Source organism: Physeter macrocephalus, unplaced genomic scaffold, assembly GCF_002837175.3.
Source record: "Physeter macrocephalus isolate SW-GA unplaced genomic scaffold, ASM283717v5 random_1354, whole genome shotgun sequence".
NCBI lineage: Eukaryota > Metazoa > Chordata > Mammalia > Artiodactyla > Physeteridae > Physeter > Physeter macrocephalus.
The window spans coordinates 9436-25000 of record NW_021146986.1 but is presented as its reverse complement, the minus strand read 5'-3'; the positions used below and the strand labels follow the sequence as shown (position 1 = coordinate 25000).

The window sequence follows — 15565 nt, the reverse complement described above, 5'->3', positions numbered from 1 at the left end:
GGGAATATGAGAAGTGCAGCTTTTAACCAGCTTAATTTAAAGTAACATACAGTGGAGTATTTAGTTGTAGGCTTTTATTAAACTTAACGTGGCCCAGTGGGAAAAGACAGGAATGGTGTTAAGTTTAATGACTGGTTTCCATTTTACAAGCTATACTCCTTACTCTGGATATTTGGTGCATTTGGTATTGGGATGGCTGTTACAGAAACATTTAGAGTGAGTGTTCTTGAGAGCTTGTTACCGATAGCCTTCGCATGCTTTGGTCTCAACACAGAAACTGACCGTGGGAGCCCCTCTGGCTTATGGCAAGTTTCCCCCTGCAAGGAGATTCCTGCCCCCGCCTGATCTGTCTTCAGCTGGGATCCCTGCCCTCCTGGGAAGACAGAACAGTTTTTCTGTTTTAAAGGGAAAAGCTGCTACCTGCTAATCAGGATCCCAGGCCAGGAAGAATAGGGTAAAACTGTGTAAGCATGCTCAGGTTTCCAGCATGGCGGTTCCTGCATGTATTCTGCACCACGGGACAAGCTGCAGGCCACTCGCTGCCTGTCCCCTGCTCCTCTGCCCCACCCTCTGGCTGGCGGTAAATTAGGGCAGAGCCCAGAGCATGTCGCCTATTTACAGTCATAGAGGCACAGTATGACTTAGAAACTCTTTGGAAGTGTTATCCCAAAATACCATAAAATGAGAGTTTACCCCCATGACATGAAAATAAAATGAATTACATTTTCTTTTTTCCATTTGTTCATTCATTCAGCAAGTATTTTCTGGACCCTGCTGTGTGTCAGGCCCAGTGCTCAGCACAGAGAACACGAAGTGGAATAAGGCATGACCCCGGCCTTCGGAGATCTCTGTGTCTGGTGGGGGTTTGGGGGAGAGGGAGACAGGCAACCAGGTTATCACGGTGTATTTTATAAGCACTGTAACAGGAGCTAGGGCAGCAGCTGGCATGAAGTAGTTCCCAGTATATACTTGCTGAATGAATAAACAGCAATGAGGGAGGGTGTCTTCAAAGACGACTTCCCAGAGAAGTGATGTGAATTGGGTCACAAAGGGCAGTGGTAAAAGCAATATGATAGTCCCTGATGTTTAGTATAGGAATGCTGAAAATGAGGACAAATTTCAAATTTGCCTGGCTTCCTAAGTTCCATTAGAATAAACCCTTTACAACAAAATTTGCCCATGTGTATTCCATAATTTTTTATTTAAAATATTGGAAAGAACCGTATAGAAAATGAACTGGAAATTTCTCACTCAAGGCTTCAACAATCACCAGATGTGAACTGCACGCCCCCTGTCCTTTTGCCCCCATCTTGTCTTCTCTCTCCCATCTTCTCTATGTCAATGGCAGCCTCATTGTTTCTCCTTTGGAACACTGATCTTTGATAAGAAAAAAAAGTTCCCTATTACTGGAGAAAAGACTAAAAGGGGCAGGCCGACTGTCTGTATCTCCACCTTTGGCGCTTGAAATTAGCTACTACTGATGGATCCAGAAGGATAGAGTCAACTTTTTCTTCGGTTTCTATTTAGGTATTTTTGTGAATAGGTTGGAACTGCAGTTATGCATACGTAGAAAGTAACACTTTTAGATCCAGGCTTTTTGCTTCAACAGGCTATAAAATTGTTTTGTAAAGTAGTGTTGTTTGTAAAATATCATTTAAAACAATGTGATTTTCACATTCTGGAAGAATATTGCTAATGATTTGGGTGCAGTGACATTTCTGCTAAATACAAACTTGCTTAAATGTCTGATGGTGTGAAGTTTGCAATGTAGGTGAGGTTGGGCCAGTTCTGACACCTAATAAGACTCAGTTTCCTTAATGAATTCGCTCTTTCTCCAACTTCTGAAACCCACAGTTCACAGTCTGTTGTCACACAAATATTTGGCCAAATCCAGATGTCGGGTACACTCCACCTGACCTACTAGATGTCCCCGGCTGTGTCTCCATGTGCCACAGCAGTGCTCTGGAGCCGGGTGGTGACTGGGGGGAGAAACAGTTTCAAAATGTTAAAACAATAAAAGACTGCTGCTTTGGAAGACTAGCAGGTCCCACCCTCTTGTTGCCATAGCATCCAGGAGCATTTTTATGTGAGTCTGAGGGTGGTTGTGTGATTGATCTAAGAGAACTTTTTTTTTTAAGTTTTTAACCTGTCCAAGTAAATGCTGCCCTCGCGAAAGAAGTCACCTTGGGAGGCCAATCCAGGAGGATTACTGCTCAAACTCTGCCCTGAAACAGTGTCCCCTACAGGGTTCCTTAATCCAGGTAGATTCCAGCTCCATCCTCCAAAGATTTGTCACCACGAGATATTGTTTTATTTTTATTTTTTTTTTAATTTTTTATTTTTTTTTGCGGTACACGGGCCTCTCACTGTTGCGGCCTCTCCCGTTGCGGAGCACAGGCTCCAGACGCGCAGACTCAGCGGCCATGGCTCACGGGCCCAGCCGCTCCGCGGCATGTGGGATCTTCCCGGACTGGGGCACGAACCCGTGTCCCCTGCATCGGCAGGCGGACTCTCAACCACTGCGCCACCAGGGAAGCCCGAGATATTGTTTTAAAATGGAAAGATGCTAAAGGTAACAGACAAGTTACAACACTAAGTAACAGCAGGGTTTTTGAATTAAATTTCTTCCTGCTTAGAGATATTTGAGAAGTTTAATGTTCATTTGAACAATGCACACCCTGGTATATTGGAGCTGGCATAATTAAGTCACTTTCCTATGGTCACTCATCATAGTAAGACAGAAAAGTTGTTAGAACCTTCCCAAACGGTGATGTTCAAGAATGTTAAGGGAAAGAGAAACTGAAACTGCGGTCGTTTATTTAGGGTCACATCCCGACCAGCAGCCTTGACCCCTGGTGTCCCACTTCCCTGCGTTTCCTGCACGGTGTTGTCTACAAGAATCATAAAGCTCTTGGAGGCATTTCTAATGCTTTCCTTTTGTTTCTTTAGGTATTTCTGGGAAAAGCCAGCTTCTCTTTGCACTGGTCTTCACAACTCGTTACCTGGATCTTTTTACTTCATTTATTTCATTATATAATACGTCTATGAAGGTATGGTGTGGCATCCAATGGAATGTATTTTATCCATAATTCACAGACCTGTGGAAACTGTTAAATTTATGTCACCTGTGCACTTAATTAAACATCTTCAAGAATAATGTCTAAATATGCTGTTCTTGACGTAAGCACTTTTAGACCACCTAGTACATATAACTAGGAATAGTTACCATTAAGCATAATTTTTTTCTATATCAAAGCAGTATCTATTTAATGAAAGTGCTTCACACTTAGAGATTTCTTGGTCTTAAGTTCCTCAACTATGATAAAGTTCTAAAGCTCTTGAAAACCTTATAAGAAAGAGGGGTGACTATTATGTTTTCAAGCAGTGGGAAATTATAGACTCCCTGGGAAACCCAGCAAGTTGGTTCAGAACGAGAAACGAAAGCGGGGCTCCTCGCTGCACAGCCTTGTCCTGCTGCTCTGTGAGGGCCTGGGCGTGCCATCTGGGTGTTACTTGTGCTGTGCTTATGCAACAGCTGCACCATAATTTACTTAATATGGATTTTAAACCTTTTAACTTGTCCTAAGTATTAGTATCCATGACACCTTTGGTGTCATATATCCCCGCATGAAAACAAGTGTATGACTCTCAAAATACAGAATGTTTGTATACCACCCAGCCTCTTGTGTGCCACCGGTGGTACGTGCTCCACGCTTCGGGCAGCCTCAGTTCTTTCCCACAGGCACTGACCTCACACTTGGTGAGCACCGCCAGGGCGCGGTGAGGGCGGGGCAGACAGCAGGCAGCACTCTGGCAGCGGAGAGCAGACTACCATAGCAGTACTAAATGGATGACTGCAGTTTGTGATTGGTGCCATGAAGGAAAAGTATGGGGCTCTCAGCATGTGTAAAGGATGTCCGATTTCATTCATTCATTCTTCAAATGCTTAATTGCACCTGCGTGCTGGGCACTGTGGTAGGCACTTGGTTATTGGTACTCAGGGAAGCAACGTTTAAACTAGAGCCATGGGTATGGTATCTAAAGCAACTCCCCCCAACACTTTGTGTTTAAAAGCATTTTTATAAGCACAGGTCAAAGTAGACAAAGCAATATTTGAGCCTGTGGTCTTTACTAAGAAGCAAATTTGAGTTACCTGTAATCATTCCATTCTTTATTACTAAGTGATGGGAGCCTCATTATCAGGAAATAATTAGCTTCCTTAAAAATGGCTAGGTCTGGGAATTCCCAGCAGTCCAGTGGCTAGGACTCTGCGCTTTCACCGCCAAACTGCCAGGGGCCCGGGTTCGATCCCTGCTGGGGGACTAAGGTCCCACAAGCTGCATGGCGCTGCCCAAAACAGAAAGCCTAGGTCTTTGCTTGCTGTGCAGGCAAGTTAAAACTGTAGATACTGGAAGTGTATGAGTGAGAGTCCCCTTCTCCCCAGGACGCCTAGCTTTCAGAGGAATCCTCACTTGCTTAATTGTTGCTTCCAAACATAATGTCCTGAAGATCAGGGCAGTGAGAGCTAAGTTTTATGTGCTCATAGCTTTTTACTTTAAATGCCAAGCACTGGTGAGAGCAGAAAAGCAGCTGCTTTTCCCAGTGGCTGCTAAGCCTTTATGGGCGCAGTCTGGGTTGGCTGCAGGAGTGGGGCTGGGGAGGGACCCCCGGCCACCGTGTGCCTTCACAGGATGTTCTGCGTGGGGGGAGGGGGGGCTCTGTACATAGATGTGTGTGTATTTTGTTTATACATGTGGATTATATGTTATTTTATTCATATACATATATGCATATATTTTCATTTGGAGAGAACTCCTCTAACAGTATAAGATATTGAGCTTCCTTGATTTTGCATCGGGGAGGGGAGTGTGTGTGTTACTTCTTGGTGTATGGGTATGATAAACAATTTTAATATTGATATTGTGTTGACTATTTATTTGCAAATATAACTTCATGATAAGATGCCAGGGACAGTTTAGGTCTTTGTTTGTTTTGTTTTTAAGCGTATGTGGACTGGATGGTTGCTCTCATTCTCCTCTGAAGTTGTTTTGCCCAGATGTTTTCCTAATCAGGTTTCACAAGTTGCCTTTCCTGGAGAGAAGCAGCACCAGGCCACGCGGCTGACATCCTGGTTGTCTGTGTTTATAGGCTGCAGTTGCCCTTTGCTTCTTGAGCCTAAAATTCTGCAGTCTGAAAATTGGTGTAATTTCAGAATATCAGACTTTTCCTTGGGTTCAGATGAATATATAGTGTTTTACCTTTTGAATGTGAAAGACGAACATGTAGGCAGCAGTGTTTTACAAATTACCACTTAGTTTTGGTTTTGCTTTTGTTATGTTACCAGGCAAAATTTCATAGCAACAATATATAAGTTAAAACCATCATTGCAAAGTTTAACATGAGTTACATTGTTTATCTTATCTTTAGATAAAGCACTAGCTCAGAAATATCTTCATGCTGTAAGGAAGTACCTTGGTTTTGAACTGCATTGAACTTCCCGTTCACTTTTTTTCTAAAGCTACTATCTAATAGTTTAAAATGAGATTAAAAATACATTCTTTGCAGCGTCTTATGTAAAGTTAAAGTTAACACTTAACATATGATCCAGCAATCCCACTCGTAGGTATTTACCCAAGAGAAATGAAAACTTATGTTCACACAAAAGCCTGTACACCAATGTTCACAGCAGCTCTACCCACCATCCCTCAAGCTGGGAACAACCCACCTGTCCTTTAACTGCTGGGTGGTTGAACAGCTGTGGCACCCAGACCTGGGCTGTTGCTTTGAAATATGGGGGGACCAGTTCTTAATACACACAACACAGTTGGATCTCAAATCGTTATATTAACTGAAAGAAGCTGATCTTAAAGTTGACATACGGTTATGATTCTATTTATGGAATGGAATTCTAGAAAAGGCGAAAACTGCAGGGACCAAGAACACATCAGTGATTGCCAGAGGTTAGGCTGGGGGAAAGGCTTGACTCTGCAGGGGCAGCATGAGGGAATTTGGGGTGGCAGAGGTGTTAGGACTGGTCTGTGTCTTGATTGTGGTGGTGGTTATGTGACTTATAGAACTGTATATCCCAAAAAAGTATATATTTTAAATTAAAAAAAATATATATATACATATGTGTGTGTGTGTGTGTATGCATATGGATGATGTAGACAGCCAAGAGAGTTTGAACAATTTTAAGATATTGATGACCCAGTATTTTTTTTTCTTTGTAGCTTATCTACATTGCCTGCTCCTATGCCACGGTGTACCTGATCTACATGAAATTTAAGGCAACCTACGATGGAAATCATGATACTTTCCGAGTGGAGTTTCTGGTGGTCCCTGTGGGAGGCCTCTCGTTTCTAGTCAATCATGACTTCTCTCCTCTTGAGGTTAGTTAAGAGGCTATTTAGTAGTCCTGTCTGGTTCCCTAGGGAAATAGACCCGTTTGCAGATAATGGGGTTCTGTTTTGGTTTGGTTTTGGGGGGCGGGGCGGTGCGTTGGCAGACATACATGGTTTGGTGTAAATAAATCGTGGGCAGGAATTAAGCGCTCAGGTTAGACCCCCCCTTTGGGTGTCTCTGACTCTCCTTTAGAACGTAAACTTGGCTCCTGTGATCCCAAGCACAGTGTGCTGCCTGTCCGAGTGTCTGAAGCACACGGTCTTCTCCCCACTCCCACTCTTCGTGTGCAGGCTTCACTCATGGATGCCGTCTGCGAATCACCTAAGCAGCGTTGCTTCAGTCCTCGTCTTGAGGAAGCACAGTTTGCACGGGGCCCCAGCGCTCCTGAGCCCTCCGTCCAGCCCTGAGCGTCCTGGGCTTGATTCAGTTACCGCACTGACGGTGGTCGTCCGGTGGCGCGCAGAGCGCCTGGGCTTTCAAACGCTCCAGGGACTGCTCACAAGCCCTCCTTCCGTCAGTGTGAATAAAGCGTTGTGTTGGGCAGAGAGTTTGCAGGATTACAACTCTGACTTCTTACCCCTTTGATTTAACCGTGCTAAAAAAGCCTGAAGGGTAAGAAAAATAGTGAGACGACTTAAATAGCCTGGAAAGGAGACCCAGTTGGTGAGGAAAAACAGCAGTGAGGGAGTGGAAGGACCCAGTCATCAGTCTCGTCAGCCCTGGCAGAAAGCAGAAATTAGGGACCCTAGATTCGGAGTGCGATAAGCTGACGCAGGAGAAACGGCATATATGTAGAGTCCCAGAAAATTGAAGAATGCAACGCTGGAGAGACAGGGTGATGAGAGTCCAAGAGGTGGAGGTGTCCAGGTTATCGAGCTTGTCACCGGGAGTGTCCTTGCCTTTTATCTGTGGCTGAAGTTTCTGTGATTTATTAAATTGCAAAGCTACTCTGTCCTGGGCTCTGATGCCAGATTCCCCACTCCGTTTGTGCTACTTCACAGTAAAGCAAGAGTGTTTCCTGTGAGCTCATGGCGGGCACTGGATGCTGGCCAAAGCGTGCTGTTTCTCTTACAGATTTTGTGGACCTTCTCCATTTACCTTGAGTCAGTGGCTATCCTACCACAGCTCTTCATGATCAGCAAGACCGGGGAGGCTGAGACCATCACCACCCACTACCTGTTCTTCCTGGGCCTCTATCGTGCTTTGTATCTTGTCAACTGGATCTGGCGCTTCTACTTTGAGGGCTTCTTTGACCTCATCGCTGTGGTGGCCGGCGTTGTCCAGACCATCCTATACTGCGACTTCTTCTACTTGTACATCACAAAAGGTACATTGGGCTGCGTCCTGCCAGCTTTGTTCTACGGCCATGTGTTCTTCTGGGGGCTCCCTTGTCTATCATGCTCCTAATCTGACACTTGCTCAGAAAGCAGAACTGGCTTCAGAGAAACATTTTAATGACTATCAAGTTAAATTCTGGGTCAGGGTTTTCAGTCTTTTTTTTTTTTTTTTTTTTCCTTTTTCTGTAACTTTATTGTTTTCTACAATGACACGTTTTCATTGTAAAATCAGTCAGAACTAATAATTCTGAAAACAATCACCCAGAATCCTACCACTCAGAGATCATCATTGTTAATGTTTCAGTAAAGGTAATGATTTAATGATACATGATTTCAACTAAACGTTATTCTATAATCTGCTCTTTTTCCCAGACATCTACATGATTCTTCATAGCGGTAGAGTATTATGTGGATGACCGTAATTTACTTACTCAGCCCCCTGTTCATGGTGTTTGGGCTTAAAAATCCATTGCTTCAATCAGCATCCTTGTATGTGTATATTTTTGCATTCGTATGAATAGAGGACGTGTGAACGTCACAAAAATCTGATGAAAGCCATGGTCCTTGCTGAGGAAAAAAATGCACAGTTAGACATATTCACACAAATGTATGCATATAGTTTTAGGGAATTCAGGAGCTTCTGAAACCCACCCACAGATCCCAGGCTAAGAATCCTGGCTGTGCAATAAAATTCCGAATGGTGGAATTGCTAGGTATAAGGGCATATGTATGTTACCTCCTTCTTTAACATCCAAAATATCATAACAGTTATATTTCAGTACATGTTCATTAGGGAAGAAAGTCATGATTAAAAAAAGCTGCTATGAATTTAGTGACAATTTCAATTGAATTACTGTTTTTAAATTCAATTGCTGTGGCACCCAGATACATGAAGAAAATTCCAGTCTGTGTGTGCATGACATTTTCATAGTTCAGAGGGCTTTGTTTATTGACACCAAAATCAGATGCCTGTTGGTTGCCAGAAGCTTATTTCCTTGTACCTTACTATGTACTATCTTGAATGACAGACTTCTGGGAATGGGAAGGAGGAAACTGTAAGCTTGTCAGGATCGGTAACCTTTTGTTTCTTCTCCCTCTCTTGAAAATTCTAGTACTCAAGGGGAAGAAGCTCAGTCTGCCAGCGTAAGTGCCAAAGAGCATGACCAGCATCTGTCCTTCAGGGTGCTCGGACAGGATTCTTACTACCACAGCAAAGGCACAAGATGCTTCATATGGAAAATCAGAGACTTAACTCTTTTGTTGCAGACAGTCATCTATGGCTCTGTAAGAACCCAGAGGGAAAGAACCAGAAGGTTTCTGTTCAATGCATCTTGCCTTATCTTTTTTTATTACTATGTACAAAGATTTTTTTACACAAAGAAACTTAATGCTGTATTAATAAAGTCAGTGTGTAGCTTCAATTGGGGTAGTTGCAAAAGTGAAGATTTTGTGAGGAATAAGTGCAAACTTTTTAAAAAATTCTTTGAAATTGTTGATTCTTTGTGTCTGCAATGAAATCATATTCCTTGACAGTTGGTAGATTATATATTCCTCCATCTGTCAAACTTGCATTCCACTATATTTATTTTTTTGCCAAAAGATGAGTTATCTTTGTTTGAAATCTGAGACACTGTGTCCAGTTTGGTACATCTGTTCAAATCACTTCCCACCTGATGTGGAAATCCTTCCTTGGATGTCACAACACTACATTTAAGGCTGGTAAGGGTGACTTATAAGTCTTAAGGTTTTCATCACCAAAATTTTAAGATTCTGAATGTCGATGGAGTCTCATTTAAGAGTCACCAAAGGTGCCTGCCCTCCTCCCCTGCTAAGAAGTGTCAGTTTGAGACTGTCCCAAGGCTGTTAAAGAACTCGGTGGGCAGGGGCTGTGGGCTGCCTGCCGTCTGAGCGTGAGGCGCAAGAAGCGTTTGTGATTATTTAGGATCTAGGACTCCTCTGAGAAATGGAACACAAGTAGTTACCTATCACTTTAATTTATAGTTGCAAAAGATTAGTACAACCATGTCTAGGCTCAGATTCAACCGATTTTTCATATCACTTTTGGATAGCAAAATAATTTACTTTTTTTTTTTAACTGGCAGCACCAATTGCCATTCCTTTTACTCTTAACTTTTTTTTGTTTTTTGTTTTGTTTTTACTGAGCTCTTGCATGATTTATCTTGTGTTACCATCCCAAATAAACATTTTACTAAACATAGAATAAATTGTCTTTTTTCTGAATTAGGCTTTTGGAACATCCTATGTCAGGATGGGGTTTTTTTGTTTTTCGATTGGCAACAAAAGCTCTACATAGGGCTGCAAACATTTGTTCTCCACTTAATAATCTAAAACCCTCTGTGTTTTTTAGAAAATTTGGAATTTTCCTCCCGATTTTGCCATTGTATTGGTTTGCTGTGTTATTTTGATTTATGCAAAAGCATTTGACTTTGTTTTTATGTGATGCACCATAAATGTTAAAGTGTTGAATACTAACAGTGCTTACTACAAGAAGGATGTAGTCTGCTTGCTGCATTAAAATGCCTTGTGGAGGAAGGGAGCTGGATGGGTTTTACTTTTATCTAGCGTGTCTCGTAACATCTTTCCAAATAAGCAGTGTAACTGCATAGTTTAACCTCCTGTCTTTCTCTCTCTCATTCCCACCCCCCGACCCCCCGCATGTCTTTGCTTTTGTGTATCAGAGTATCTTTCTTTCTGGCATCCTAGTTTTGTTTCTGTTTTCATCCTCCTTGGAAGATTCTGATAGTGTGGAGGAAGGGTAGGAAATCGTGTCCTAAGTGGAGCAGACTCCTTGCTGCCCACGCTGGGGATGGGTGGGGGTCTCACACTTGTTTTTGTGCATGTAAATCAAACACAGGCTGGGATCACTCGTTGAGGAGCACAGTGCCTAGAGCGAGGACCTGGGACTTCAGCCCGCCACCTGGTTCATGGAGCGTTGGCGCCTCCTTCGGTCATTCTGCCCAAGGAACTGTAAAGCTGGCTAAGGTGCTGCCACCGTCTTGTGGCCCACCAGGGTGACATCTTAACAGGTGCCTTGGGGGAGCGCAGGACTGGGCAGCGTCCTTGCCCACGCAGGAAACAAAGGCATTGTCTGATACACCTCACGAAGCACTGTTTCAGAATTACTCTCACTTCCTGAATAAAGGGTATCAGGTAATTCATACTTTTCATCGAGCTGTTTTATTTATGTGAATTTTTTTTTAATGTAAACATACAGAGAAATCAAGGAAAGTTAACAGATTTGCCCACTAAGTAACTGAAAAGCTGCTGGCTGTTGGCTGCTTACAGACACCAATCCATTCCCTGTCCAGATCAATCACAGGGTTTGAAGAACGTTTCCCAGGGAGTTCCCTGGCGGTCCAGTGGTTAGGACTCGGTGCTTCACTTGTGGTGGCCCGGGTTCAATCCCCGGTTGGGGAGCCAAGATCCTGAAAGCTGCTCAGCATGGCCAAAGAAAAGAAGAAGAAGAAGAGGAAGGTTTCCTGCTTCTTTATAGTCTGGTCAAAGAGAGAAATGGCTGGAGAAAAAAAAGTTGCAGGTGGAAGGCCCTGTTAGGGAAGATCCAGCCCAGCCTTTCCAAAGATACCAATTGGTTGGACAGTTTCCTGGAAAGATCAAGCAGAGATTCCATTTCAATAGAAATCTTAAGTGATTTGTGGGAACGCTAGGAAAAGCACAAGCTTTGGGGTCAGACTTGTGTTGAGTCTTGGCTCCCCCATACTCTAGCTCTGACCTTGGATTTAACGTGAGCCTTGTTCCCGCTCAGTTACCAGCAGAGACTCCTGCTACAGGATTTCTGTGAGGTGTAGATGAGCCCATGTCCTGAAGCTCACAACACAGAGCTTGGGGTACATCAAGTGCTCAGGACCTCAGGGGCCCTCTTTCCCCTCTCCTTCTTTGTGCTTCACTTGGGACAGCTGCCTTGAAAGCTGGCTGGAACCAGTTCAGCCAGAGTTCCTTTGACCCATTTGACGACTTTAGTAGTTTTGCCCTTGTTAGGGAGCTTGCATCTTCAGAAACTGACTCCCAGGTACCTTGTAAAACTTGCTGTCAGCGACGTCTGATGAGGGCTGATTGGATTGGGGCTCCATGTGGGTTTTTCTCCTGTGTGCTTCACCATTTAGTGGCTGAATGTAGAATCTCCAAGGAACCTGCAGTCTGCCCAGTAACCACCGCTCCCTCCCCAGCCAACTGATCTGGGTTAGCCTTTGCAGTGTGGAGTCTTGTGCAGGTGCTGGGCAGGGCATTCTCTTCCAGTTCTGAAACAGTTCCCTCTTTTGTCCCTGCAATTTAAAAGCAAGTTGCAGCATAATATAGCACTAGTCCTTTTAAACAATGACAAGGATACTTTTTTATACTACCAGAACATAATATTCCAGATTTCTGACCTAGTGTGACCTTGGGTACTTAAAAAGTGAGTCTTCAGGCAAACACTATATACTGACTCCATTACCAAAACGGAATGGAAATACAGAACCTATTTACTCATAAGTTTTCTCAGACAATGAATAGTTCTGTAATAGGAAAACTGGTGTGCCCTAAAACTAAGTGATGTGTCTAAGAACTGATGATCTCAAGACTTTGAAAGAATGCTCAGAGAAACAACTATCCAACTGATGGAAAGATCACCTGGCTAAAATCCCCATCACACCCCCCATCTAACACAGACAATAGCAGCAAACATTAAATCCAAGGATATTAATCTTATTCAGAACATAGGGGTTTACTCAAAGAAAATCCAGTCCTAAAGGGAGAAACAGAGGAAGATGTGAATCAGTTTGAAACAGAATAAAGATCAGTTTCTTCAAGTTAATATGAAGATAACATGAAATGCCAAGAAATCACTGAAGAATACCTGCTGTTATTTGCAAACACGTAGTGAAATTAACCTGAAAGAACAAGCAGGGAAGGATATCAAAGATCTTCCCCCCCCCCGCCGCCCCCCGACCACCACCAAATTCAAGATAAAGCAAATATGGCAGGATGTTATCCCTTGTTAAATCGGATGGTGGGTCCTTAGGTATCAGACATCTTCTCTGTATTTGAAAATTTTCATCATTTAGAAGTCATGATGGGTCATTCACCTTTTCAAGACCTATGCTTTGACTTGGATATCTCATTTTGGAAGTAACAAAAAATAGTTATTTTTTAACGTTGATTTTTTAAAACTTTCAAAATAGCTATTTTTAATAGAAAATTGAAAAAAAATGTAAAATAAGGGGCTGCCTATGCTTTGTATGACATACCCACATGATGGCACAATATATTGTTTTAAAATAGCTCCAATTCAGTACTTCCCTGGTGGCACATTGGATAAGACTCCACACTCCTGATGCAGGGGGCCTGGGTTCGATCCCTGGTCAGGGAACTAGATCCCACGTGCATGCCGCAACTAAGAGTTTACATGCCACAACTAAGGAGCCCACGTGCCGCAACTAAGGAGCCAAAGATAAATTTTTTTAAGGTAAATGTATTTTTTAAATTTATTTGGCTGCGTTGGGTCTTCGTTGCTGTGTGCGGGCTTTCTCTAGTTGCGGTGAGCGGGGGCTACTCTTCGTTGTGGTGCATGGACTTCTCATTGCAGTGGCTTCTCTTGTGGCAGAGCACTGGCTCTATGCGCACCGGCTTCAGTAGTTGCGGCACACGGGCTCAGTAGTTGTGGCTCGTGGGCTCAGTAGTTGTGGCTCACGGGCTCCAGAGAGCAGGCTCAGTAGTTGTGGAGCACAGGCTTAGTTGCTCCGTGGCATGTGGGGTCTTCCCAGCCCAGGACTCGAACCCGTGTCCCCTGCATTGGCGGGTGGATTCTTAACCACTGGGCCACCAGGGAAGCCTTGTTTACTATCTTTTTGAAGTTATATAGTTTCATGGTTTGTTGTTAACATTTGCAACATTAAGTTCACAGTATCTTCTTTACCTTTACTAACAAAAGTTTATGTGGAAGCATTATCTTATTGCTAAACCTTACAAATCCTGTCTTCAAAAGGAAACTTACATTTAAGAAAATACGTGTGTCAGCCCTTCCTTCCTTCCTGCTGCGCCTGCACGCTTAGGAGGTATGTGGCAGAAACTCTGGCCCTCCAGCACCACCTGAGAATCCCAGAACCCGCCCCTGCCATGGAAGAGGACCAGGAGCTGGAGAGAAAAAGATCTGGATTGAAGACCCCAATGGCTGAAGACGAGAGGAAGACAGCCCTGGAAATGGTCCAGGCAGCTGGGACAGATAGACAATGTGTGACATTTGTATTGCACGAGGAGGACCATACCTTGGGAAATTCTCGGTACATGATCATGAAGAACCCGGAAGTGAAATTTTGTGGTTACACTACAACACATCCTTCAGAGAGCAAAATTAACTTGCACATACAGACTCGAGGTGCCCTTCCAGCTGTTGAGCCCTTTCAGAGAGGCCTGACTGAGCTCATGAATAGACGTCTGCCAACATGTGCTTGACGCGTTTGAAGCCAGCATAAAGGAATATAAGGATCAAAAAGCCAGCAGAAATGAAGCCACATTCTAGTCCCTTATGCACTATACAGGGAGGACTGACCTCTAGAATATTCTGTTCATGTTCTTGCAAAACCCAGAAGTAAACGTTTGTGGTTACAACATGACCTGTCCTGCAGAAAGGCTTCCTTCTAGCTCTTAACCCATTTCTGCTGTTGGAGTCCCCGCAAGAAACTGTGTTCTTCTAATAAATTCTCTCTTTTATTTAAACTGGAAAAAAAAAAAGAATGTGTGTGATCACAGGCACAACATTCTAACTTCTGAATCACCCTTTTTCACCTTAATTGCTACTCTTCCTCCAGATCTCATTGTAATATCTTCTTCAGGGAAGTCTTCCCTGACCTCTCTAAGTCACTTCTGGCCACACCAAGTGCCCAATAAATATTTATTTTATGAATGATTCTCTTTTTCTATAAAAATCTCATAACTTCCTTGTTTACAATTCCCTGTATCATGTTCACAACCGTCAATACAGTTTCATTATTATTATTATTTTATTATTTTTTTTTTTTTGCGGTACTCGGGCATCTCACTGTTGTGGGCTCTCCCGTTGCGGAGCACAGGCTCCGGACGCGCAGGCTCAGCGGCCACGGCTCAGGCGCCCAGCCGCTCCGCGGCATGTGGGATCTTCCCGGACCGGGGCACGAACCCGTGTCCCCTGAATCGGCAGGCGGACTCTCAACCACTGCGCCACCAGGGAAGCCCTCATTATTATTTTTAACTCTGAAATTCTGCCCTTTAGAAGACCACTGAAGGTTCTTCAGACTTGGAAAAATTTGACATTTAAAGTTTGTTTGTTTATTAATCAAGTATCTAATAAGTGCATTTAATGTGCTCTATTATGTGCATTGCAGTGAACAAGATGGACGAGGTTTCCAAGCTCAGGCAACTTAACACACTCAAGGTGGGAGGAGAGTGGTAACACACGTGATACAATGTCAGGGAGTGATTAAGATCTGTGACGGAAACTAAACCTTGGCAAAGGAACGGGAACCGATGGTGGGCTGTTTTAGATAAAGTGGGCAGGGAAGGCTCTTGAGGCAGTGACACTTGAGCTGAGGGCTGAATGAAGTGAGAGAGTGACAGGGAAATACCTGCAGGAGGAGCGTCCCTGGCAGAGGACACGGAGACTTTGAAAACCTTGGGGCGAGAATAAGCTTGATGTAGGGGGAAAAAGGTGGCAGGCAGTGGAGTGAAGAAGGGAGAAAGTAGTAACCCTAACCCGGGAAGGCAGATAATCACGCATTTACAGACTTGTGCTGTATGACTACCAGGGAAAAGCTTCTCTAAGGGTTTGGAGTGCA

The 15565-nt window shown here is 43.6% G+C and overlaps 1 protein-coding gene and 1 pseudogene across 1 annotated transcript; both read left to right on the top strand.

The window, feature by feature from the left end:
* The first annotated feature begins 2562 nt into the window (after positions 1–2562).
* Positions 2563–9960, top strand: LOC102989288 (ER lumen protein-retaining receptor 2). The gene is made up of 4 exons (XM_028487261.2): positions 2563–3050; positions 6231–6389; positions 7477–7729; positions 8852–9960. Exons 1-4 carry the CDS (start codon positions 3045–3047, stop codon positions 8884–8886), a joined length of 453 nt encoding a protein of 150 aa, XP_028343062.1. The 5' UTR covers positions 2563–3044; the 3' UTR covers positions 8887–9960.
* Positions 9961–12688: 2728 nt separating this feature from the next.
* LOC102989560 (DNA-directed RNA polymerases I and III subunit RPAC2-like) lies at positions 12689–14716 on the top strand (annotated as a pseudogene).
* The last annotated feature ends 849 nt before the right edge of the window (positions 14717–15565 follow it).